Source organism: Saccoglossus kowalevskii, chromosome 3, assembly GCF_978046115.1.
Source record: "Saccoglossus kowalevskii chromosome 3, keSacKowa6.1, whole genome shotgun sequence".
NCBI lineage: Eukaryota > Metazoa > Hemichordata > Enteropneusta > Harrimaniidae > Saccoglossus > Saccoglossus kowalevskii.
The window spans coordinates 33,300,847-33,327,595 of NC_140643.1; the positions used below are offsets into that span (position 1 = coordinate 33,300,847).

The 26,749-nt window shown below is 38.3% G+C and overlaps 2 protein-coding genes across 2 annotated transcripts in view; one reads left to right on the forward strand and one right to left on the reverse strand.

Annotated features, from left to right (window-relative positions):
• The window catches only part of LOC100329017 (celsr-like protein), a 50,984-nt gene extending 45,286 nt beyond the window's left edge, over window positions 1–5,698 (forward strand). Inside the window, exons 47-53 of the mRNA XM_085497463.1 lie at window positions 67–1,360; window positions 1,602–1,747; window positions 2,179–2,350; window positions 2,460–2,632; window positions 2,780–2,859; window positions 2,963–3,032; window positions 4,842–5,698. Coding sequence (XP_085353589.1) covers window positions 67–1,360; window positions 1,602–1,747; window positions 2,179–2,350; window positions 2,460–2,632; window positions 2,780–2,859; window positions 2,963–3,032; window positions 4,842–4,999 — 2,093 coding nt within the window. The 3' untranslated portion in view covers window positions 5,000–5,698. The remainder of the gene's footprint in view (window positions 1–66; window positions 1,361–1,601; window positions 1,748–2,178; window positions 2,351–2,459; window positions 2,633–2,779; window positions 2,860–2,962; window positions 3,033–4,841) is intronic.
• Window positions 5,699–7,328: 1,630 nt separating this feature from the next.
• LOC144353857 (protocadherin Fat 4-like) lies at window positions 7,329–26,609 on the reverse strand. Its single transcript, XM_085497076.1, has 24 exons — window positions 25,412–26,609; window positions 24,543–24,711; window positions 23,633–24,207; window positions 23,241–23,331; window positions 22,898–23,148; window positions 22,489–22,603; window positions 21,899–22,156; window positions 21,433–21,681; window positions 20,994–21,122; window positions 20,020–20,769; window positions 19,333–19,660; window positions 19,028–19,140; window positions 16,698–18,740; window positions 16,473–16,601; window positions 13,458–16,140; window positions 12,746–12,987; window positions 11,585–12,556; window positions 10,760–11,078; window positions 10,489–10,637; window positions 9,726–9,939; window positions 9,408–9,478; window positions 9,183–9,253; window positions 8,254–8,743; window positions 7,329–7,818 (listed from the first exon to the last, which is right to left on the reverse strand). The coding sequence occupies exons 1-24, from the start codon at window positions 25,682–25,684 to the stop codon at window positions 7,757–7,759; spliced, it is 10,746 nt and encodes a 3,581-aa protein (XP_085353202.1). The 5' UTR covers window positions 25,685–26,609; the 3' UTR covers window positions 7,329–7,756.
• Between the last annotated feature and the right edge of the window lie 140 nt (window positions 26,610–26,749).

Here is a 26,749-nt window from a genome sequence, read left to right on the forward strand (position 1 = left end):
AATTCACTAATTGTATTTTCACAATAGTTTGTTCATGTATTACATCCTATTTATAATATCTACTAGGTACATGGGCGATCGATGCAGAAAAAGGCAGTATTTATCTTCTGGGAGAACTGAACAGACAACAAACAATTGCCTACTCATTTGTTATCCGCATTGAAGATGACAAGAACCCAAATATGTATGACGAGTGTACAGCCAGTATCACGGTTTTAGAAGCAGCAGAAGGAGTTCCATTGGTTGATGCTGACGTGGAACTAACAGTTCAAGAAAACGCTGCAATTGGTACAGTGGTTGGAACGCTTAACTGTTTTACTATTTGTGGTGGAGATATTATGTATGATATAATTGGCGGTTCATATATGGAGGATTTTTATTTGAGTATAGACACAGGTATTTTGTTAGTAGCGGGAGAAATAGACTATGAAGAAATACAACAGTATGCCTTTTTGGTTCGAACAATACAAGATGGTTATGCAGAAGACTATGGAGTTGTAGCTATCAACGTAATTGACATGAATGACCACGCACCTACATTTATTAATACCTCGCCATATGCGAGTGGTATTCGAGAAGATAGTCCACTGCAAACCACAGTCATTCATGTTTCTGCTACTGATGAAGATGCCGGTGAAGACAGTATAATTACATATTCCATATCCTCTGTACTAGATGACAATGGTCCCATAGCAAACACGTATTTCTCAATCAATTCTGACACTGGTGTGGTAACAGTTAAAGAGGAACTAGATAGTGAGCTTTACCGAGAGATTACATTTGTAGTGATAGCAACTGATTCTGGTTCGCCTGCTGAAACAGCTTCAACGACAGTGACAATAACTATTGTTGATGTTAACGACAATCCACCAGTATTCAATCCACATTTTTACAGTGGCGAACTATCTTACTTAAATTTACTTGGTGAACCGGTCATACAAGTTCAAGCAACGGATGCAGATCTAGACACTGTTGTGCAATACAGCATTCATGATTCGTCTAGTACCTTCAGTGTCAACCCAGGTACAGGTGACGTGAGTCTGTCCACTGGAGTTAGACCTGCAGTATACACTAAGTATGCATTCACAGTTACAGGAACTGATGATGGGAACCCACCATTAATTTCAGAGGTTATCAACGCTAGAATAGACACTTTCAACCCTTACCTGAACCTAGTTGCCATACATTTGACAGGACGAACTAAGCAAGATATTTTGGATGATGAAGAGAATTTTCTGGAACCACTGACAACACTTATTCGAGCAGACTATCCAACTGGTAGATGTGGAATATCCCATGTGTTAACTGTTGGTGATGTAGTGACAGTATCGGCTAAGCGACGTTTACTCCAGTCATCGAAGTAATATATAGATTCATTTATTTAAGATTCAATGTATTTACATGAATGTCGCCTAAATTTGAAATCATTGACTCAATGGTACAATTCGATACTTTTTTATTGTGACAACCTGTAATATCTTTAGAATACTAGAACCACTTCATTTTTTTTCGAAAATACCAAATGATCTTTCTAATTATTTAGATATTTCGGATAGTTTTAGTGGAATGAAACTTATTATACAATATTTTGTTTACTTTAGTATTATAGTTTATGTGTATGGAGTAGCTGATAACACTGCAGATGTCGAATCTGGACTATCAAACACTAAGAACTTTATATCTCAACAATATTTGTTTGCCGTGTTTTCCGGTAATGACGAAGGCACTCCGTCATCCGCATTGTCAGGTCAGTTACTTATCTGTAATTAATTTTGTAATATGCATTTAAGCGATTATATTATGCGAGATTGTCATACATAATGATGGTGATTTGTTCCTTGCCAAAGCCTTCATTTGAAGTACTCGTCAAGGTCAATGTGATTTCCGCTATCATCAAATTATTTTGCACCATTTGTTGACACTGATCACTCACTACATAGAATGACTCCATTCTCTCAATATCGCTGAAACTTTCAGGCCAGCTACTTTTAGGTTTGAAGTAGGAAATTATGGCATAGCTTTCTCTCATTAATGCAAGAAACCACCAGCTGCAACGAGGTCGCTGATAGGTTGCTCACGCTGCCAATCCCTTCATTCACCAGTGAATAAATCTAGATATATAGTATGTATGTATGTGTATATATGTCAGAAAATAAATGTTTATTTTTGCTGTTCCAGGGTTGTCGGATTACCCCATGAATTTCATCGAAAATGTAACGGAGCCAATAGATGATTGGTGGTTCTCAGCAGCCGGTATTGCGACAATTGCGATATGCTCGTTACTTGGTTTAGCTGCATTGATAGGTTTGAGTGCACTTATTTACTCATGTTGCTGTGGATCGCTAGTCGGGTGAGTACGTGTCATGTTTTATTCATTATCCCCATTAGTAATTCATTCGCATCGATACTGCAATGATTCCCATTACATCAACCATTACATGTCGGCTATCTTAATTTAGTTGTAGAACTGCACTCTGTGCGGGTTTGGGGGACGGACGGGGATGTTGTGCTGCCTGTTGGCGACGATTTATCCTCGCTATAAAAAGCTGTTGTAGGAACTGTTGTGAAAGCAAACCAAGACCGCCTCCTCCAGAGCCGGAAGCGTCACCAAAACGTAACTGGGGTGCTAACGGTTCGTATGTCATACTCGTTCTAGAAATATCAATGGTTATGATGAACTTTCTTTTACATTTATGATACCTTTGTTGTTCATTTTTAATCATTCAGTTTTTCCATGTCGTAATGATGTGTTATAATCGATATATATGACACTTTACAGTTTACAAAGGATACCATCGCGAAGAAATACCAATAAAGAAGAAAGGTCTTGCGGAGGAATCTGTGCTTTCCCTTCCATCGGTAAGCACCTTGAATTACTGTGTTGCGGTCAGTATACAAATATAAATTAAATTAGTTCGCGGCACATTTACTTATACTAATTAAGCAATTTGTTCATGTTTAGCCGAAGTCTGGCGATGCTGCCGTAAAATTCAAAGGCTTGGCTGGCAAGGCTAGAGGGGGTGCTGTTGACGGTAAGTGGAGATATAAAAAAAACTACCACAACTTCATTTCATTTATTAAAAACATTCAACACACGTATATACCAGTATACATATTGACTGATGCGAACAAGAACAACAAACGGAAACATCAAAGCTAATTTGAAATTGCGCATAACTAATAATTGTAGCTACCCAACCCGGTTAAATAGTAACTGTTAATTATTTGAGAAATATTCTTTTGTGTTAAAGTTGATCGATGAGTTTTTGTAACACATACACGTGGGAAACACGTTTATGTCTTACTCAATTGACAAAATTGACAAAAATATTAACATCAACACAGGGCATCATGTCTAGAGGAAATAGTTCGTGAGACAACCACTTGTTCACAGTTTATTGTGTTACCGCAACACCCAACGCAAAGAAATTATACTGCGGGTAGTACTCCATTTGAATACATATATGACACGTTGTTCCATTTACAATAGCAAACATAGCTATGTCGTGGGTCGATTGGTATGCTCAGCAGATTATCGGTTGTACTTATGTGGTATGCATATAATTAGATTTATTATTTTTACAATGATACGTGATATACGAATACGATTCCCGGGTTCGACTAACGTATATGAATTACTAAATTTCAGATCTAATCGTTTAGGTTTGATCCTCGTTTTGTCTTTTATTTACAGGTGGGACATTACCTAGTGTCGAGTAAAAGGAAGAACCATGTAACAAATGTTTAACAATCAGCGTGTTGACTAATATTTCGTATTTTTATTATTTGTGTTTATTTTCTTATTATATACAACTATTCAACGACATGGGGGTCGATATTGTAAATCAAAACCAACATTCTCGAAGCGTTGTAAGGTGTTTCCATCGAATCTCGACAAAACGAGTGTTGCTATGGTTACTTAGGCTCTTGGCATTATGTATCGCGTAAAATAAACAAGAATTCGTGCTGTATCCCTTTATTTAGAAGTTCCCCGTCGATCAATAATAGATCACTTTATTATATTGTAAAGCACTCATTTGAAAGGAAATGAAATATATGAAATACCAAGATAAGTAGATCATCTCAAAGAAAGAATCACAGTGCTGAATAGTGTGGTACAATCTGTACGTGCGTTAGGTAGAAACAATAAAAGGAGATTATTGCTTGGTCAATGTGAAGTGTAGCACATATAATCGTTGCCATAGGTACGCGTTACTGTAAAGAAGATTTTCAAAGTCACACGTGGGAATGGCTGGTTCAATATATTCAATTCATCCAGAGTCTCAGTATAACAATGTCGTATTAATTACAAAACTCATTTAACTTAATTTGAAAGCACATATTAATTAATAGTGTTTTTATTTAACCCGCTGTAGTTTGTTAAGTGTGAATACCGGATTGAATAAGAGTTGACACGTACCAGTCAGTTTTAACTACTTGCCCGTAAAGACCATGAATACATTTTGGCATCTACCCAAACGAAACAATACTCTCGGAGTCTATTCCTCTGGACATGAATATCTCTGTCGTCACGAACTGTGTTTGTTCGATGATGCCCATCATAGTATAAAGAAGCTTCACAAAAGTAACCTATAAAGGAAATCCATTAATCGTCCTTTTCACACTGGCACAAAACATGTTGATCGATTCATCACAGATTTACATGGATTCAACAGCGTCATGAAGTCCACGTAACTGAAAAAGTAATACAACCATGTTTAAACTGTCTTGCCACCCCCGCTCAAACTTTGTACGAATCAGTTACATATTAAATGTATATGCGCATCATGTTTATCCAACTTTGTTACGTCATATGTTCCGTGTGGAATCTCTCGTTACAGATGATATCGCGAAAATAAAAGAGCAGCACGAAGCAGACAAGAGACAGTTTAATAAAGTCCAGGGAGTGAACAAAGCAAGGGCTGAACAAGATTTACAAGACAAACTTGCCGAGCGTAGAAATCGTCGTTTCGGTAATAACGGCGATGGGGGTGATTGAACTAATCTGTTTATTTGTTTTTTAACCTAGAAACATGCCATAATTTGTGCTTCCACTTATAACAAACTACTAGGATTTATTGAATGATATATTATAATTGTCATATTAATTTTAGTGTGAATATTCTTATATACTCTTCAAAACATAGACCTTGAAAACAGGGACATACAACTCCTGTCCGAGACAAAAGACGTGGGTTTAATCTACAGTACAGTTAATTACATTAATGCATACGACTGGCATATTAGATTTAACACCTGAAACAGTTTCAGTTGCTACTTGTTCACGTGTTTGTAAATGTTTGATGATAAGTATTATATATTCACATTTGTCACTGTATAGTGTGTATACTAGGCTATATCGGTTCTAAATATGATGAAATATCCGCTTGTTGTAATGATACAAAGTTTGACAGGTCATTGTTTACTTTTAGGCAGTTTTGTTATTTTCACTCGTAACAACAGAATAAAATATATACATTATATTATAACCTGACCTGGCAGACATGTTTGACAGGAGAGAGTATAACATTGGTGTTGACATAGCTTTGTTGTCAGTCCCTCTAGGGTATTAATTGGATATCCCAATGAATACTCACTCACTCCGAAACTATTAATTAATTGTACAAGTTGTAATTTGTTAATGTACAATGTATGAGTTTGTGCAAGTAATTTGATATTAAAATCGCAGTAACATAGAGCAGTCGCCTGTTTATTTATATGTACGAAGAACTGATATGTGTCTGAGGCATTATATCAGCTTATAGTGGTTTAATTACATGCATTTTTTGAACCACCGACATGGTTGAGTATTGCGCTACGATCTCAGCTTATTGAGTTATTGTTCATCTCATTTTAAAGATGTTAGAAAGGGGACAATCGGCGATACAAACGGCGGCACTTAGAGTATTTCTCTTCAAACTTTCCCGTATCATTATTGGCCATAATTCTACAGTGATTGTCTACCTTTGATCTGAATGACGTCGAGGTGTTTTCTGGTCACCTGAAATTACAGCAAATATATTAGGGCCGTTTCGAGTGTCGGGGATTAGATGTTATTTTTATTTGCTCAGTGTACTTATTTGGGGTTTGTAGTTGAAGCATGTGTTGAGATGTGTCTTTTCTGAGCATTTAAAACACGTTCCAGTTCTGCATATTACATAACTTCAAGTAGTTGTGTGATTTGCTGACTGGTAGTTTGGGTGAATGATTTATTTAATTTCTAGTTCCATACAAACCTTACCAATCTAATTTGAAATGCCACCGATTAAGGTATTTTTTCAGATACACGAAGTATAACTTGTGAACATGTTCTGTTATCTACTTTGATATAAGTTCGAATATTCAGTCGCGGCACACGTCCAGTGGCACAAGATTCTGCATCACTTGGCGTTAACCAGCCTCCTATTCGGTATTATTTCTCTGCTAGACTTGGTCCGGTTGGGTAATTAATTAATTTTGTTATACATTAAACATTCGAATATTTGTTTTCGAGAATTAGGAGATTAAGAGTACAGACAATTAATGTATGTACAGTATAACATAACAAATAACACCGATTAGATATAATTTATTTTTTCTGAAGATAAAGTTCGGTAGCATTTGTTTGTTTTAGGTGAAACTGACTAATTGCCCCAAAACAGTAGTTCTATCGTGGACTCGTCGAGCATGTGATTCAATTCTCCTACATTTCTGTGTGAGTACTACCATAGGAATTGAGGCTTATTACGGAAGTGACGCAGGTCACAGGATTAAGTATATAAACAGAATGTTGCTATGTGAGTAAACGCCCCGGACGCCATGATACGTCCATTAAAGATGGGGTAAAACCTCCTGAGTGTGTGGATACTTGTGGGATGGGAATGAATTGAAATCGCCGAAATGTCCATGTGCGAGGGTTTATCGCACTTAAATTATGCCGCCCGAATAATTTATTAAGAAGCCTTTTGGAAAAATTATCGTACCTCTGAGTAACTTAAAAGTTTCACGTTGAGCAACTTATTGGTAATTGATGAAAACAAAGATAATAATGGGCTTGGGCTGTTTGATAATTTGTAATTTGACATTATTCCCTGCAAATCTATTTTCAAATATAGTGTGTTTAAACTTGATATAGTTCTACGTGAAGTGTCAGATGTCATGTCCGTTTTTAACATCACATGTAAGACTTGAAAACAGTGCATAAACCAAAAGCCATGCAACTGTAGAGTTACAATAAAAAGATGTGGGTCACTTCTATACCCCCACTCCCCCTCCAACACACACATACAGACACCATCACCACACACAGGCAATATAAATCACAAAAGTTTGCATGAATGAAACATACGTTACTCTGACATGATTTTGCGTATTTTACTCTTTCAAAAATAATATTTTCAGCAAAATTAACTGTCGTCATTGACTACGTTTCTAATAAACTGTTTAAAAAGTACTGTCGATATATGGACAAAGAATGCTTTAACCATTGAAATCCTAGGTCGGCATTTTATATAACATACTAAGCAAACAAAAGCGTACTAGAATATGAGTACATTGAAACAATATACTATAAATGACACACATTTCAAGCAGTACATATACATACATAAATAACTTGTTTGTGATTTTATTTACAGTTCTCTTTGAAATCGTGAGATTAAAGCTATTTAAATATTAAGTTGAAAGGTCAAAGTGCAGATAAAAAATTTGAGTGATGTAAATATATTCCACCTAGCAAGGTGATTTCTGGTCGCTAATAATTAATGTTATATCATGGTTATTTATCAATCCATCTTCTTTCCCCGGTGGTCTTGTTGTACTCATACGTTTTACCTGTGGCTAAAATAACAACAAGGAAGACAATAACAATAATGATGTATGGAATTAACTCATGGCTGTGCACCTGTGCCGGGGATTGGGATGTTCTGGCGTCAAAGTACCGAGTAAGCGAGTGCGTTGATTTTTGAAGCAGCGCTAAAGAAACATATACATAAGATAGAACTGAACTAAACACTAAAATTGTGTCGCTTTTTGTAGAGGTGAATGTTGTGGTCTTGAAACATGCCAAGAGTGCGGTGCTTTAGAAGATGCGCATGCGCAGGTGATATATTTCGAAGAAATAAGAACAGCATCATCGTGTTTGAAAAATGCTTCTGTGTTTAATATTGCGATACGCGTATTGGCTACCCGTTTATAGAACATCATTAAATTTAAAATAAGTGTATGATAAGTGTTACCAGCGTGTCGTAAAGAAGAAAGCTTACTATTATTTACCAGGATCAACCGCTTTTCCATCATATCGACCTGATCCACCACCACCAACACCACCACCACCGCCACCAGCACTAGGTGCCCCGGTACCTCCGCCGCCATAACGTCCTGTACCTCCTGGAGGACCAGCTCCACCCCCGCCCCCTCCGTATCTACCAGAGCTGGCTGGCGCTGCTGTACCGCCACTTGGAGCCTGTGGAGCAGCAGTGCCAGTTCTCTGCGCTATGCCCTTAGCAGTGGGATCTCCGGAATTCACAGCGGCCTGTTCCGCAGCTTGACGAAATTTGTTTGGTCCAACACTCAAGCCAGGATACCCAAGAACGCCGATGTTTGGATTAGCATTGGGATTTCCTCCTCCAACGGCAGCTGCTGGACTCGGTTTGGTCGCACCACCTCCCCCTGGCTTGGTACCACCTGCCCCCGGTTTCGGGCCATCTGAACCTGGTTTTGTGCCACCTCCACTTGGTCTTGTACCTCCTTGACCGGTTTTGCTCTAAAAAATAACAAAATCATCTAATAAGTTGGCTACCATTAAAGGGCGGTGGTCGTCGCGCAGCGCGTGTTCGAATTTCATGTAAATAAACAATATATTTTACACGCGTTGTATACGTCGCTAAGAGTCCCATATCGAACAGGGCACGGCGCGACGACCACCGCCCTTTAAATGTCGTGTCAATATGGCTCAAACTTCATTTCTCACATTTTAGCATATAGTGAGCATATCATGTAAGATGTGTGCGTATAGTTATCGTGTGAATAACTAATAAATGTTGTTGAATAATATGCAAATTAATATTTAAGCAACAACTTTGAATCCAATAATTGTGATACAAAAATGGATTTTGTTTCCATTATTTAATAGAACGAACGAATTTCCACCATGCAAGAGGTTATACTAATAATTTTAAAAAAAAGAATAAATAGTCACATACGGCTGATGTTCCAAGTACGTTGGGTTGAGTTCCTTTCTTGTCTTTTGATTTATCATTACCATTTCCGTCCCCTTTGAAATGAAACAGAGGCAGGTCGTTGTCAAAGGTGTTACATGGTGCGAAAGTGAATGCATATAACTCGCACTACGGATATAATTTTTTTGTTAATTTCATAAAACTCTATAGAGACTGGCGGAAATCAGAATACATTATAATAATTCCTACCAGATTTGTCTGATTTTTTGTCCCATGCGCCTTTCTTAGCCGCGGGTTTCTTTTCACTGTAAGCCTTTGGTCTGTAAAGTGAGAATAGATGACTTTCAATTGAATAGAAAAAATTACCATAATGCAACACAATATACAAGCGACAATAAAAACATGTCTACAATGATACAATAGGACATGATTTATAGCTCATTTATAAATTGCACGACGTTAAGTGAGTGTGTTAAAAAACACCTTACAAACACTCCGCTATTTTCACTTTTAGTGCAAGCTTGATTGTAGCACATTAGAATTACAGTGATATATCACTACACTTACTTTTTTGGTCGCCGTTCTCTACAAGAACGACATCTGTCCCCAAGCCCAGTACAACAGCCATCGCATAAACCTGCCTTACAACAGCAGTAACAAAGACATGGTAATGTGAATAAGGCGATGAGACCCAATATTCCCATTGTCAGTCCAGCTATGCCTTCAGGAGTACGGTACCAGTCTTCGCCTGGGTATTTTTGCACTTTAAATATATCATTTTCTAGAAACGGAATAAAATTAATGAATTCAAACTATTACTACCATATTTTACAAATATTAAGATACAGTACAAGATACTCAGCTTACATGTGTGTTCAATTGGCCGTAGTTTACTTCAGTTCAGATTTTTTTTATTTTCAGCATGTGGTGTGATGCACTTTTCATATTCCTGGCTTACGTAGGTCATCTCCCACTCGTTGTGGGATACAACTTCCAAGTGTTAAAGTGTGGTAGTCGTTGCGCTGCGCACGTGCGACATTTGTGTTGATAAACATTGATTTTCCCACAATCCAATGCGTTCTTCAAATGGAAATCACAAGTATGAGGTTTGACGTAGGTGCGTTTTCTTCGATACCTTCCAGTCACATGAAAATTGCCTAATTAAAGCTTGGAAACGTCTCAGTTCGTACTCGTTGATCTGCGCAACAGTCAAAGTCGCCATCTTTGCTTATATGAGACCCATATATCTCGCATATGCGCAGCGCGACGACTACCGCGCTTTGAATTATACCTGGTTTACTTCAGTTATTCCCCAGTATTGAATACTTACCTTTAAGCGTTCCTACAGGATTATCAAAAATATCAGCGGCGAAGATTGAATGTAAATATTCATTGGTCAAGAAAACTTTCTCGTTCTCAATACCATATACATTGTCTGCTTCTGAGTTTTCTACGGCATATACGTGTATGACGAGGTCACTATTAACATTGGGAACAATAAGTACATTAAATGCAATTAATGGTGGGAATATCATTACTGACAGTTTTTTTTTTTAATTTGTTTCTAATGAGAAGTGTAATTTCTTAGACCATGAACTTACTCGGCAGCAAGAAGTCTCCGAGATGCCGTACTTGCCCCTCCTCCTGATAAATGGGATATTCCAACTCGAGCCGACGATACGCGTCCTCGCAGCAGTGAATTCAGTGAAGAAAGTAATTGCACCTTCTTGCCTTCAAATTCGGATTGTGTGGTGCTGCTCATATGCAAGTCCAACATATAAATATACGGGTTGAACGTGTCGATACGTGCTAAACAAGGGTCAGAAGTCTGTTGGGGATAGCCATCGTCTCGTGCTAATAACTGCAGAACATATTTGGCGTCATCAGCAGGTTCAACGCCGGGTATCGCTGTTATTGTCCCTGAATTGGATAGAATAATTAAAGTTTCAAGCTTTATAATGAAAGATTGAATTATGTTAAAAAATGTATCAGGTGGCGTATGTGTGCAATAAATAGATAAGTGAGTACATTTGTGTTAATGTTTGTTATATACCTTACATAATTATGGAATACATACAATATACAGTGATATCCCATTCAATGTACTTGTAGTTTTACCCTACACTGGTTTATCATCTATTTCTACGTTCATATATTAATTCCACGCACATTTTGTCGACGAGTATGTCACATTTATGTGATTCGATGAGTCAGGGAGTATAATGCGCACAATAAATAACTTTAAACTTTCCATCTCAAATACGTAAAGACAACGTACATGTATTACCTTTTAAATATCTAATGCTTCATTAAACCATGGATGTACTAAGAAGATTAAACCTATCAACATTTGTTAATAAATTCCTATATAAATATTGGCAGTAATAATACCGGCTAAATAAAACTATTGCGTGGAATTCAGTTACCTGTATTGGATCCAATCTGGAACACATAAGATGATGGTGACAGTTCAAATGTTACTTGTTGACTGGCATCAGCATCCGATGCGGCGTATGTTGCTAGGATGCCTTTAGAAGTTGCATGAAGGTACGATATTTCGTTATTTATAAAACATGGTGATATTATTGGTTCATTGTCATTCTCGTCCACGACGGAGATTGTGACTCGTGTAACATCGGCGAGGGGAACATCACCGCCATCTTCGACGTTGACGTCGAAGATAATCTCTTTGTAAGTTTCGTAGTCGATACCGTCTCGCACTCTTATTATACCGGTGTCGGAGTCTATTTGGAAGTATGTGTTTGCTTCGACATTGGTCGAGTCAATGGAGTAAGTTAGAGCTGCGTTGTTTCCAGTGTCCTTATCGACTGCATGGACTATCAGAACGGATGTTCCAGGTACGGCGTTTTCTATTACTTCAGCATCGTAGAAAGCTCTATCAAATGTAGGTGTATGATCATTTATATCAGTTACGGCAATTGTCACCGTAGAGTCGGTAAATAGCGGTGGCGAACCATTGTCTTGCGCTCTAACAATTAGTTGATAAGATGACCGAGCTTCACGATCTAAATTTGAAACTAATAAAGTCACTGCCCCATTTATAGAATTAACACTGAATTTTCCAAAGCCACTACCCGCTATGAGGGCAAACTCGAACTCTGCGTTGGTTCCAAGGTCTTGGTCTTCCGCGTACATATTACCCAACACGACCCCGGCTGGGGAATTTTCCAACACCGAGAATGCCCTGTTCCTGGGGGTGAATCTAGGAGGCGAGTCGTTCACGTCTTCTACATAAATACTTGCCACCGCCGTCGCAGAACGAACAGGATCTCCCTGATCTTCAATGAGTATATACAACGTATACTCGTCAACTGATTCTCTGTTCAAACTTTTTGCTACTCTAATGACACCGGTAGTCTCGTAAATTGAAAACCGTGCTGTAAAACATATAAACAGCGTTAATCAAACTTTATATATATATATATATACCATTCTTATTAAGTTTAAATTGTGATTATATAATTAAAATTAAGTAGCGGAATTTTACACGCGCTAAAAGTACATAATAAAAATGTGGACTACTAGTCATACTAGTAATGCTATTTTAGAGACATAGTTTTACGTACATGCTGTGTTTCCGGTTAGGAAGCTGTATGTGAGATTTCCATTTTCAAGTATATCGGAATCTGTAGCTTCTATGTCCAATAGCTGTGTTCCAATAGAGACGTCTTCCGAAACTGTTTCTTCATAGAACACGGGGTTTGCAACTGGGTCGTTGTCATTCAGATCAAGCACTGTGACCGTGACCGTACCAGTGTAGAACATAGGTGGCGTTCCCATGTCAGTTGTTTTGATTATTAGTGTGTATCTAAAACACAACACACCATCGTTAGTATAACTTACTTAGTCATTTGAAACACGCACTTTTTTATGCATACTTTAGATACGATTGTACTCATATTCAGACCTAAAACACTACGGTTATATTCGTATGCAAATTTTAACTCGCTTTGATTGTATTCATATGCAGATTGTAAATCACTAAGGTTGTATTCATATGCAAATTGAAATTGTTTTTGTTGTATTCATATTCAAATTGTAAATCACCTTGGTTAACCCTGTAAAGCTTTAGCCAAAGTGCAGCATCTTGAGATTTTTAAATATTTGGAAAACAGTCAGCGAAGGGTTACGAACTAACGACATCAACTTGAACTATGCAAAAAGTGGTTCCTCTAATGGCTGAGCTATTCGGGATTTACGCTGGCAATTTCAATACTATTGAAATACCTATTATCAAATAACAAACTTATTAACATAATACGTAAAATAAAAACTTACACGTCAATGTACTCCCTGTCCAAGATATTATTTGATGTATATAGTTCCCCTTTAAGTGGATCTAACACAAATGCGTCATTAATATCCCCATCAATAATTTCATATATGAATTCTCCATTTGTTGTGCTGTCCAGATCATAAGCGTCAATAAGAGTCACAAGTGTTCCTTCTTCGACATTTTCATCTATTGCGACGTGCATGACATCTGGGTAGAGTATTGGCTCGTTATCATTCTCGTCTAGTAAATTTACAATTACAGTAACAATGGTTGATCTGGGTTCCGTGCCCTTATCTCTTGCCACAACTAGAAAGCTATATGCGCGTTGCTCCTCAAAGTCTAGTTCCCCGGATGTTGTAACACCACCCCCATCAAGATCCACTGTGAACTTGTCAGTGTACGATAGGGAATCCATAGTATATTCTATTTGTGCATTTACGCCTTCGTCTACGTCAGTTGCACGTACTCTATCAATCAGTGTTTCAAGTGGAATATTTTCTGTGACGTAGAACACATACCCACTTTCGGTAAACTCAGGGGAGTTGTCATTCTCATCAGTAACAACAACATGCACTACGAGACTGTCTGTTCTTATGTCAGTAGTGTCGTTACAACTGTCGTCTATTGCAGTAATCGTCACATCATAGGTGGACTGTTCTTCCCTGTCTAGATAAGATGATAGAAGCATCTCTCCATACAGTTCATCTATATAGAAATGATTTACACCACTTGCAGGAACAACATCTTCCACAATGTATCTAAGTGTTCCATGACAACCAACATCAAAGTCATCAGCGATCGCAGTGTATATGTGAGCACCAATCTTAGTTCCTTCTGATACTAATAAAATGTCATCTTCTTGATCAAATGTTGGATTATACTCATTGGTGGAATCTACCAAAAGTGTTATTACGCCATAGTTTTGAAGAGGTCCAGGATAAGTGCCATGATCGATAACATTTACAGTCAATCGATAAAAAACAGCTACATTTAAATCAACCTTCTTATTAACTACTAAGTAGTCGCCATCAAAATAGAAGGTGTTATCAACGTTACCACTTTCAATCTCAAACGTGAACTCGGCATTTGTTCCTTCATCTGCATCTGTTGCTGTCACCATTAAAATAGTGGATCCTGGAGGTAGGGTCTCCATGATAACTTGAAAATAAGCATTCGGACGAAACTCTGGTTTGTTGTCGTTTACATCAATGACATTGATAGTTACTGTCTGGTTCACATCCAGTTGGTCATTCCGTAGAGCAGTGCTGTCTTGCGCCATTATAAGTAGGTCGTATGTTGCCGTAACTTCTCTATTCAGTAGACCAATTGTGAAAATTTCACCAGTTTCGGGATCAATGGCAAATTTGTTCTCATCGTTTCCGTTCTTTATGTAATATCGCGGTATTCCGTGGTAGTCCTCGTTGTAATCTTCATCAGTAGCTTTCACCGAGCCAACTGTGGTCCGTAGGGATACATCTTCGTATATATCGAAAATGTATGTGTCTTCCTCATAAACGGGTGCGAACTCATTAACAGGAATAATATTAATAGTTAATGTTGTATACCCAGTTTGCGTTGGGGTGCCCTTATCAATTAGTTTAATTTCGAGGACATATTGTTGTTGCTCTTCATAATCGAGTGTGTCAGTGACCTTAATCTGATTTTGGAAAAGATAAAATTTATTGTCATCATTTCCAGATAGTATGGATAGTGTAAAGTCGTTATTTGGGGGCTCTAGATCAGCATCAGTGCAGTTGAGAGTAGTAATTATATCATTTGGCACCGCATTTTCTGTGAAGGATACATATGCTTCAATTGGGTCACACAATGGAGCTTCGTCGTTTGAATCCGTCACAGTGACAATAACAGTACCTGTTCCAGTTAATCGGAGGGCTGGGTCAGTAGCAAGGTCAATGGCTTCAATGGTCAACGTGTGTGTGTCAAGCGTTTCTCGGTCGAGGGGATTAACGAGGTGCAATTCTCCAGTTGCTGAATTTATTCCAAAAATGTTGTTATCGTTTCCTTCAGTAATGTTGAACATGACAGCGCCGTCCTGGTGCTGGTCATCGTCATATGCAACGACCTGATAGAATGATACCTGGAGTGGATTTGCTTCATTTACTATGGTTCCCTGTGTGACCGGACTAAAATACGGCTCGTTGTCATTGACACCAGTCACCTGTACATTCACAGTGGCTGTACCTGTTAAGGATGGAGTACCTTTATCAACAGCATGAATAATTAGTTGATAAAATTCCTGGGTCTCAAGATCCAAAGCACCAACATTCTTGACTTCACCAGTATCCGGTGTTATACTAAATGCAGTACCATCATTGCCAGCTCCAATCTCGAACTCAAAATCGCTGTTATCAGTTGGTGCTTTATCACTATCATTGCAAATCACAGTGGCAATTGTTAGTATAGTTGGGTCTTCTTCTACAATGCTTGCCGTGTACAGCAGAGGATCGCAAATGGGTGCTTCGTCATTTACATCTAGTACAGTGACTTCAACACCAACATATGTTATATATGACGGGGATCCGTCGTCTTCAGCACTGACATTCAGATAATAAATTTCTTGCCTTTCTCGATCTAGTGATTTCTCTATAAACAGTTCTCCAGTAGTTCCATTAATACGAAAAGTTCCACTGTCATTTCCATCAATAATAGTGTATGTGACACGACCTTAAATAAATAAAAAAAATAATTAAATATTTATCGATGTGCAGTATCAAATAATATTAAAACATATTTTTTCATTACATAACTGACTTAAAGCTTTTATCGATTTTTTCTATTTACACACACAAGAAGAAGACATTACATAACGAAATGATCAACATGTAACAGTTTGCGTAATTTTTATAACACTATTCCTACTTAATTAATATAATGATATCATTCGAATGGTTACGTTTGTGAAATAAGACTGAGGCAATTCTACGAGTTATTGTGATGTTCAGGCTGGCACGTATACATTGCGTTATATGGAGCGGTAAATTTTTGCTGTGACTTACCAGCAGATCCCACATCTGTATCCTCTGCATATACCGTGTTTGTGGTTATTACAGTGCCTGGAGCTTGATCTTCCATCGCAGTCAAAATATATACATTACTATCGAAATCAGGAGCCATTTTGTTATCCCCTGTAAAACAAGTGAATAATTTTAATTGTAAAACAGTCAAACAAAATGAAATATAACTTTCAAAATTTGTAAGAGATTGCATTGTATCTGACATACCTTGAAGTTCTATAACAACTGTAAATGTTGAAGATAATGCTCCCGGATCTGTGCCATCATCAATTACTTCTACAAAGAGACTGTACACAGGGCTGGGGGCAACGGCTAGATCAGATTTGACAGTTATTTCTCCAGTAGAAGTATCGATATCGAAATATGTTGATGTCGCCATACTGTAGGTTAATACATCTCCTGGTAAATCAAGATCTTCACATACCGGGGTTAACACGGGGTCATTAGCCACAGCACTGTCCTGAACTGGTACAGCATATAATACTGGATTACATGTAGGTTTATTATCATTAATAGGCAGTACATTTATCACCACAGTAATATCATCTGTCAGTGCACCTGGATCAATACCATGGTCTGTTGCTTCGACAGTAAGTGTGTACGCTGTGGTTGTTTCGTAGTCCAATATGCCAGCTACAGATATTAATCCAGTGTTATAATCAATATTAAATTTGCCATCACTGCCACCGGTTATGATATAACCAACATCACCATCGACACCTGCATCACCATCGGTGGCTGCTACAGTGATCACTGAGTCACCCCATCCTGCATCTTCTCTAATGTCTACAGGCCCTGCAGCACTAAGTACAGGAGATTCATCATTATACCCAGTTATTTCTATGGTAACAGAAGATGATCCTGTCAGGGAACCTGTGCCTTGGTCAGTAGCTATAACTGTATACGTATAACTGGAAGTCGTTTCGAGATCCAATGCAGCACCCACATTTATAACTCCTGAAGTTAAGCCTACTGTGAATACACCATCATTCGGACTAATTGTGTATTTTATATCTCCATTTACCCCTGAATCAACATCAGTAGCTGAAACGGTGCCAATAGAATCACCAATTCCAGAATTCTCTGAGCATATAAAATAATATGAATGGTCAAGGAATACAGGATTATTGTCATTTACGTCATCCACATTAATTGTTAATGTTGCCTCAGAGTACCTCAGTGCATGAACTAGTCCATCATCAGTAGCCCTGACAGTAAGTGAGATGGTCAATGGCCCAGGATCTGCATCGATTTCACTAAGAAGAGAAATTTCACCTGTCAGGGGATCACAATAAAATCGTGGATCATCAGGAATTATTTCATAAGTCACATATTCTCCCAAATCTGCGTCTGTTGCGTCTATATCCTTAATAACTGATAAATCAACTGGCGCATTTTCTAGCATTGTTATTGGTGTAAGGGCGGCAATCACAGGGTCATACTCATTAACCCCTGTTACTTCTACGGTAATCGAAACTGTTGCACTGAGCGGAGAAAGGCCATTGTCTTCAACGCGAATTTTCAAAGTATGTTCTGTTGCTGTTTCGTAGTCAAGTCCAGTCGCTAAAACGACGTCGTCTCCACTCAAACTAAATATTGTGCCTGATCCTACGACACCATCTTCACTAACTATTGTATAAGTAAGTCTATTGTTGTCTGGACCATCATCGTCATCGGTACATGAAAGAGATGCTATAATCGATGCCGTGTCTTCTGGGAATGTCACAGAGATATGTGATGGACTACACACAGGAGTGTTATCATTTGCATCAGTTACTGTTATAATGACGGTAGTTGCTCCTGACTTTGCTGGTGATCCGCCATCAACCGCGTTTAACGTCAACGTGTATGAAGAGGTTGATTCACGATCTAATTTATCCTTCAAGAATAGTTCACCAGTTGAGGGGTCTAATCGAAATTTCGGATGTATGTTCATTTGATATGTCACATCACCATCATCACCATCATCATTATCATCTGCATTTACGAGAAACAAAAAATCACCAATATCCACATCTTCTAAAACGTCTCGCTCAACTGGGTTCTCACTAAAAGATGGCGAGAATTCATTCTTTGGAAGTACGTTAACTCTAACTGTAACAGTGGAACTCAGGGATCCCACACCGCCATTTCTATCAGTGCCCACTATTTTTAATTCATATGATGTCACTTCCTCGTAATCCAAGCTCTGGGCTGTCTTAAGGTCGCCAGTGAAAGAATTTATTGAGAAGTGTCCATCTGCGTTGCCATCTAAAATTAATTGAAAACATATAATTGTTTAAACTCTGGTTTTGTGCAAGGAACACAAGTTTGATATTTTCATATATCATGAGACTGAGGCAGGGTCTGATTAACGTCCTAATAATTCATTACAAAATTGTAATTAGCTAATAATATCAATTGAGCTTGGTTATCCGATTCAACTGTTTGAGATTCGAAAATAAACATAGTTCTTCATCGTCAACCCCTTACTCAATCGAGCATGCAAGGAATAGTATTCGTTTGTAAGAATATATATAATGTAGTATTTTACTCGCCAACAATAGAATATGTAACAACGCCATTGTCATCTGTTCCAGGGTCATCACTATCCACAGCTGTTATATATTCGACAAGTGTAATTGCGCCTTGACCTTCTTCGATATCTTTCCTGTAAATAAATAATGAGGCATTCAAATCGTTAGTGATGGGACACGATGGTGAAACGAAACAGTCCTTGAAACATTCTTTTTCGTAATTCGGAAAGCACTGTTTTCAGTTGCAGCGCGATAATATAGTCATTATAATCGATCCAAAATACAAATACAAAATCGTCCACAACTTGAATAATTAATTGTCATACTCTATAATATCATTGGCAAATATAGGTGTGTTGTCGTTCACATCGATGATGGTGACTTCCACAGTAGCAGTTGCAGTGAACGCGTCATCAGCAGCCTCAATCACTAAGGTGTACGCATCATTGAGCTCGCGATCGAGTTCCTGTGAGTTCGATATTTCTCCACTCGCAGGGTCTATTGAAAACATGGCACAATCCACGGTACACGAGGCTGCAAAGCTGTACGTAACTACACCGTCTTCAGTGTCATCAGAATCTGTATCTGTGGCAACAACCGTAATCACAAGTGTATCCGGTGTTTGGTTCTCTTCAAAATCAACAGAATACAGACCTAAAACATGAACAATAAATGGATTATTTAAATGCATGTAGCATTGCATTGTACATGTGTGCATTCGGGTATGGCGAGTAACATGGGTGTGCATGTGATTTGATTTTGAAGTATTTGATTCGGCATATTTCGAGTTTAACAAAGTATATTGGTCAATATAACACCCTAATTTGTCTTAAAATTAGACACAGATTGTGAGTATCCAATTTGAAATAAAATAAACGTAAATAAAGTTGGATGTGGCGCCGTGGCGTTAATGCACTTACAACAACAATTGCGAATGGTCGCCTACATGAATGAATACGCAAAACAGATGTGAGCTATACGGGTGATAAGAATCAATCTACAAATATACTCACTCGTTGGTTGAAATGCTGGTGCATCCTCATTAACATGTTTCACATGCACAGTCCCTTCTATGACATGTGATTGGCCGGCTGAATCAACAACAGTTATTTCAAGATCGTACTGCCTTGCTAGTCCTGAGTCGTAATCTAGACTTGAAGTTAAAATCAAGTCCCCGGTCGAGACGCTAAATACAGAGCTGTCTCCTACCAGTAGACTATATGTCAGCGTGTCACCAAGGTCACCATCAGAACAGCCTAGGGGCATAATGTTATAGCCACTTGTTTGAGTTTCTTCTACCTCAATACTGAATGATGTTTCGGTACACTGAGGATCTTCATCATTTACGTCGCTTACTGTGACTACGACTGTTGTCGTATCAACTGACAACGAATCACTTGCTTCTATTACAAGACTGTAGCTCGCTTCTGTTTCTCTGTCAAGTTGGCCAAGACATTTTATTTGCCCAGAGTTTGCATCAATACTGAATTTTCCATCCGGGTCACCGCTAATAATTGAATAAGTAATTTGTCCTTCAGGGGTGGTGGGGTCGTCAAAATTCTGCGCAGTGACAAGAATAACATCAATTCCTGCCGCTGTATCTTCCGGTATCGTAACAGGATATGTGCTGCTAGCAAACACTGGAGGACTGTCATTTTCATTGATTACATCTACGTATATAGGGATATCAGTGTAAAGTCCACCACCATCACTAACGCGTAAATTCAAACCATATGCGTTTGCCGTTTCGTAGTCAAGTGAACCTGGAACAATTATAACAATAGTAAAACAGTGATGGTTCACAACTACAAATATTTGCTAGTTGTATATTGTCCTCGAGGTTTGAAGTTCTCCCAATTGCTCCATGATATGGTCTGGGCTAAATTAAAAATTACTCAGAGTTTCAATCATAGTAAAACTTTCGTGATTAAATTGGTTTCTAAGTTTATGGCAGTTTATTTTGAATTAAGATAATAGGAATAGTAACCTGTTAAAGTAATGTATCCAGACGAATCCACACTGAATGGTGAAGAGGGTGTCAACGTATAAGACAAAGTATCTCCATCTGCATCGGTGCAACTAAGATCTGTTGCAGATACAATTATACTGCTAGTTGCTGAAAGTAAAAATACATAATTTAGTAGCCGTTATTAATTAAAGTATGCGCAGAGAAAGGTTATAATCGTCATAACAATTTATTTCACTCGAATACTTTGATAAAATAGTTAATTCTTATTACTTAGGTCATATATTGGAATCAATAACACTAAATTATTAAATATAACTATAATAGTATTTATTTAAAATAATAAAAATATTAAGCGTATTCGTAATTTTATATAATTAAAACCTCGTGACACTTTGTGCCACTTTTTAGTGTTCATTACCTTACTACATATGTAAGTACCGTGTCCGTTTATGCTCACCTGTAGTCTCAGGAACTGAACGAATAAGGGAGTCGAAAGCACATAAAGGGTAGTTGTCGTCCTCGTTACCAATGTCAATTGTAAGTACTCCAATTCCAGTTTCCCCACCGCCGTCCGTGGCCCTTATTTCTACCTCGTAGTATGTCTCAGTCTCGTAATCCAGGGGTGCCGCAATGTAAATCGTACCATCTGACGGGTCTATGTCGAAGATGACGTCTGAAGTAACATCGGTTCCCGTAGACCCCAAAACTGTCGGTACGAAATATACAGTATACGTGTTATTGTGGGTGAAGTAAAGGATCGTGTGATGATACATCCACGAGAATGCACTACGAGAATGCATATTTATCGGGCACCTTTCATTAATTTCAGTTTCAAGGTACTAAAACAAACGATGTGTACCATAATCATAAACATCCTAAATATGAATGTTTCGAATGTCCTGTGGTAGTCAAATGTTACTAACCAGTTATGATTTCGTACAATTGAACGCCCAGAGGATAACTATCAGTATCGGTGGCAGACACTTGTGTTATCGATGTGCTGGGGTCCGTGTCTTCAGGTATGGGCCCAATTGACCAAAATGCCGGTATGAACTCTGGTGTGTCTGTGTTTTCCGGCTGAATCTGCACAATGATATTACAAATTTCCAACCCCCCCTCGTCATCAGTTACCTCAACGTTGAAGTTGTACACAGACTGCAAATCATAGTCGATGCTGTTACCTGAAATGAATTGAATAATGAAAATATAGTGTTCAACATAATAAAGTGGCGTAATAAACACGTCATGCGAGCCATTGAAGTCGCTCATGTGATATAATATATCTTTGTGTATGCTAAGTTATTATGGCTATGGCGATACTCGATTCCGATAGTCAGTAGTGAAAAGTACAAACCATCGTCCCATGCGATACTCGTATGTAGGTGTATCACCAGTTGTTATACAACAGTATTCAACATGTTGTTAGCCATATTTATACAAATAAATGACACAATCCGTCGGGTTAACCACACAAGACCGATCAAAAGCGTCTCCCATTAGATCACAATCCTACCTGTGGCAACAGTTACTAGTCCAGTGGCGTCTACAGTAAAATCAGGGGTCGATGGCACTATAGTGTACGTTAACGTGGTATCTGGATCCAGGTCGCTGCAGTCTAGCTGAGCAATCTGAAAGCATCGACAACCGTACATTAGTTTAAATTACCATGATCACAGAAATTACGTATCTAGCAAATCGTTGACCATAATTTGGTTGTGAAAGGGTTACCATGGTTACACCCCGTCAAATAAATCTATTCGCTATAAATGTAGGATCCCTGTATATTGTTTTATACGAAGATGTCATTTTACTAAATTTGAATAGGGAATTCTTAGAATAGTATGTGTGGTCTTCTAGTAAACATCTTACCAGCAGACATAAGTTGCAAAAAACTAGTTGAAGTGAGTAAGTAAACAACTTACCGTCGTGCCAGCAGGGTCAGTCTCAGATATAAGTTCCAAAAAACTAGTTGTAGTGCAAGTAGGGTCAAAGTCATTTAGATTATGTATCAGCAACGGAACAGATGCCGTAACCATTCCACCGCCAAGGTCAGTAACTGTAACCCTCAGATCGATATTAACATTAGGTGCTATCGCTTCATAATCTACTTGATTAGCAACTCGTATTTCTCCAGTGGACGAGTCAATTTCGAAATAATTATTGACATTCCCATCTGAAATAAGGTGAAGCACATGGAAATGTATTATAAGCGTAGAATTCATCATGAATAGATAAGTAAATTATTTATTATTTCGAATTACTCACCAAATATAGCATACGCCAATATGTCGTCAACATCTCTGTCCTCAGCATATACTGTTGCACACAGTGTTCCGATTGGATCATTTTCGTTTATCTGTATGTGAATTAATAATGCGTAATATATTAAAGCGGGAAGTCGTCACCTGCGCATGCGTCAGATGGTCATAGTGTGTCATTCAAGTTGTTTACAAACAAGCGCCTACCCATGAGCCTTTGCGTTTTTAGGATGTGTCGTTATCGTTGCTTGGGACTCAATTCCCAAGCGTGCGCAGGTGACGACTCTCCGGCTTTAAATAGAAATATATTTACTTGCTAGCAACAACAACAACAGCAATAACGATGGATGAAACTCGATATTGAAACAAAATGAACGTACAATTGAAAAATGTTAGTACCTGTATTGTGCCACCAGGGTCGATATGGTCAATGAACGGATTATGGTTGTTTTCTGGTGTGACCTCCACGATGAGTGTCGCATAACCAGTCAATGGCGGTACATCCCCATCACTAACACCTATCACCAAAGTGTATTCACTCGGATTGAAGACCGGATTATCTAAATCTATAGTTTGAGTCAACTTGATATCTAAGCCATCAAATGTGAATAAACCAAGATCATTGCCGGAAGCGAACCAATAAGTGGAATCCGGTAGAACAGTGTCAAGATCATCAACCATGAAATCACCTCCTGCAGCAAGCTCCGAAATGGAGGCAATCGCAGTCACGGTGTCATGGTTTTCGGAAATCGCTGCAAGTGCTAGTGTTGTTGGTGTGAAAAATGGTTCGTTGTCGTTGATATTATTGATGTTGATTGTTGCGGTATATGAAGGCGATGCCGTCTTCGGTGTGTCGCCGTTGTCCACTGCTTGTATTACTAGCGTGCAAGAAGTTGGGCCAGCCTCATAGTCGAATTCTCCAAGAGTAATGATTTCACCAGTGTCCGGAAATATCGTAAAGTCGCACCCAGCAGCTAAGAAAACGGACAGTTTTGATTGTTATGGAAATACCACATACACATGTAGACACAATGAAAAACCAAATTAATCATTGATTTACAATATGAGGTACAGAAATTTACAATTTACGGATTAAAATGTTTGTTTTTATTCGACTAAATTAAGTGCGATTGTGTTTTGCAATGGACCAAATGTATACCAGTCTCGTATTAATTCCATTTGTCGGTCGAACGTCTCGTTCGATTCTGATTGATTACAAACATTAATGAATAATCGACTATAATGTGATTGTAAAAAAAAAAACTTTCTGGAACAATCATGTGACATAGATAGCTTGATCTCCACATACCAGGGGTGGTTCCGGTGATACTGAACGTTATGGCGCCATCAACTCCATTATCCAAATCTGTGGCCAACAAAGATGGAACCACTGAGGATCCAATGCTTTCTCCTTCGTCGAAATCGAACGTGCCGGAAGTAACAGTAAACTCAGGAGAGTACTCATTCCTATTGGTCACCTTGACAAAATAAATAACATCTTACGTATAAAGCGGATTATATTCGCCTCGCCACTGTGATATTACGTCATTTGACAGTCATGACTGTCGGTTTTATACCGCGGCAGTCGTCGCGCTGCGCATGTGCTACATTTATGTTGACAACCATAGATTTTCCCACAATCCAATGCGTTTGTACTCGTTGATCTGCGCAACACTCAAAGTCGCCATCTTTGTTTATATGAGACCCATATATCTTACGCATGCGTGGCGCGACGACTACCGCCCGTTTATGTTTTAAACCTAATCAGAAAGCTAAAATCTAAATTAATGTGTTTCTTTATTGGTCATGGTAAGCAAGAAGTATTATTTACAGATTCTGTTTTTTTTCTATTTTTTTTGATAAATCCCCAAAAAATACAACACTCAATATCCTATTAAAACGTGTTTTGAGTTGTGATTGTGACGAGCTTATTCCGAATGAAATACGTAGTACGTCTATTACCAGGTCTCATTGTATTTGATAACTTCGTGTCAAGGCTTGCCTTTTTCTAATTGTTTTTTGTATTCTAATTACCTCACCCAAAACGTGCACTGTACTGTTAAAATTGTAGCAGTACAATATTTATGGTGATTCGTGAGTTTAAGATGTTGCGAGGGTATATGGAGACTATTCACATACTTGAATGGAAATATTTAATACGTGAGATTTGATTCCTACCTTTACTCTTACAGTTGCTGTAGCAACCGATGGCGACCCTACATCTGTTGCCGTAACTATGAGATCATACTGGTAGTTTCTGCCTATAACGACTGGGTCTTCGTAGTCAAGGAAGGCTGAAGTTTTTATAATGTTTCCAGCTAAGTAAAATTTTGAATTTGGAGGAGCATCATCGCCTCCAACCAATGCATATGTAATAGCGGCCCCTGCATCTATGTCAACAGCTGTTAAAGCCTGAATGATTATATCGCCTATAACAGAAAGGAATCCCATTAACCATTGGTGTAGTTTTAAATATTAAACAACTTGAATTGGCAATGGATCTTGTCATCTTTAGAGCAATCATCGATATCATGGTGTAGCTAACTATGATTTAGTTGAATTCTCATTCATCCAAAAGTGTACAATTATACCCTGACTGATTAATGCATGCGATCAAATGGTTATTTCAAGTATATTCAAATCAATATCATACTGAGTGACCTCATCAAACCAATAGGGTTGTTCCTCTCCTCCGTCCCGTTTGCCCCCACCTCTTACCTACTGCCCTGTACTCTTCTCCATCCCTCCCTCCCTGCCTCTCTCTCTCTCTTTCTCTGGTTCCTCCTCCCTTTCTAACATTATTAGTTCCTGTTCGGGCGCAGTCTGAAAACAGGGACTTATGGTTTGACCTCTATGTGCGTGTTTGCGTGCGTCTTAGCCTATATCTTAGACATGCATGGACCGATTATATTTACACATACATAATGGTATACATCTGCACATCAAATTGTTTCACGATCTGATACAAGATCGGCGAAACATTTGCCAAATCATCAAAATCAAGCATTTCTGGCATTTCGGACCCGGGTCTCGGCCGTTTACGGGTAGATATTGGACATCATGGGACTTTGATGCGCGTAATTTTGTTTTTCTGATTGAATTCAAAATGGCCGATTGGCGGTCGTTTTGTTTTAATGAATGCGGTTTTTGTGCCATGTTTCTGACATGCTTTGACTGATAGTGTTCAAATGTTACATATTATACATCATTTAAAAGAGATACAGATGTATTGGTTTGACGATCCGATTCAAAATGACCGAATGGTGGCCATTTTTGTACTAAAAAATCATCAAATTATTTTTGGCATTCTGGAACCGGATCTCGGTCATTTGTGGACAGAAAATAGACATTATTGGTCTTTGATGCACGTCATTATGTTTTCAGATCGAATTTATGATGGCTGACTGGTGGAATTTTTGTTTTAATGAATGCAGTTCTAGAGCCATGTCTCTGACATGCTTTGAATGATTATGTTTAAATTGTATATACCCATTATATATCATAGATATATAGATG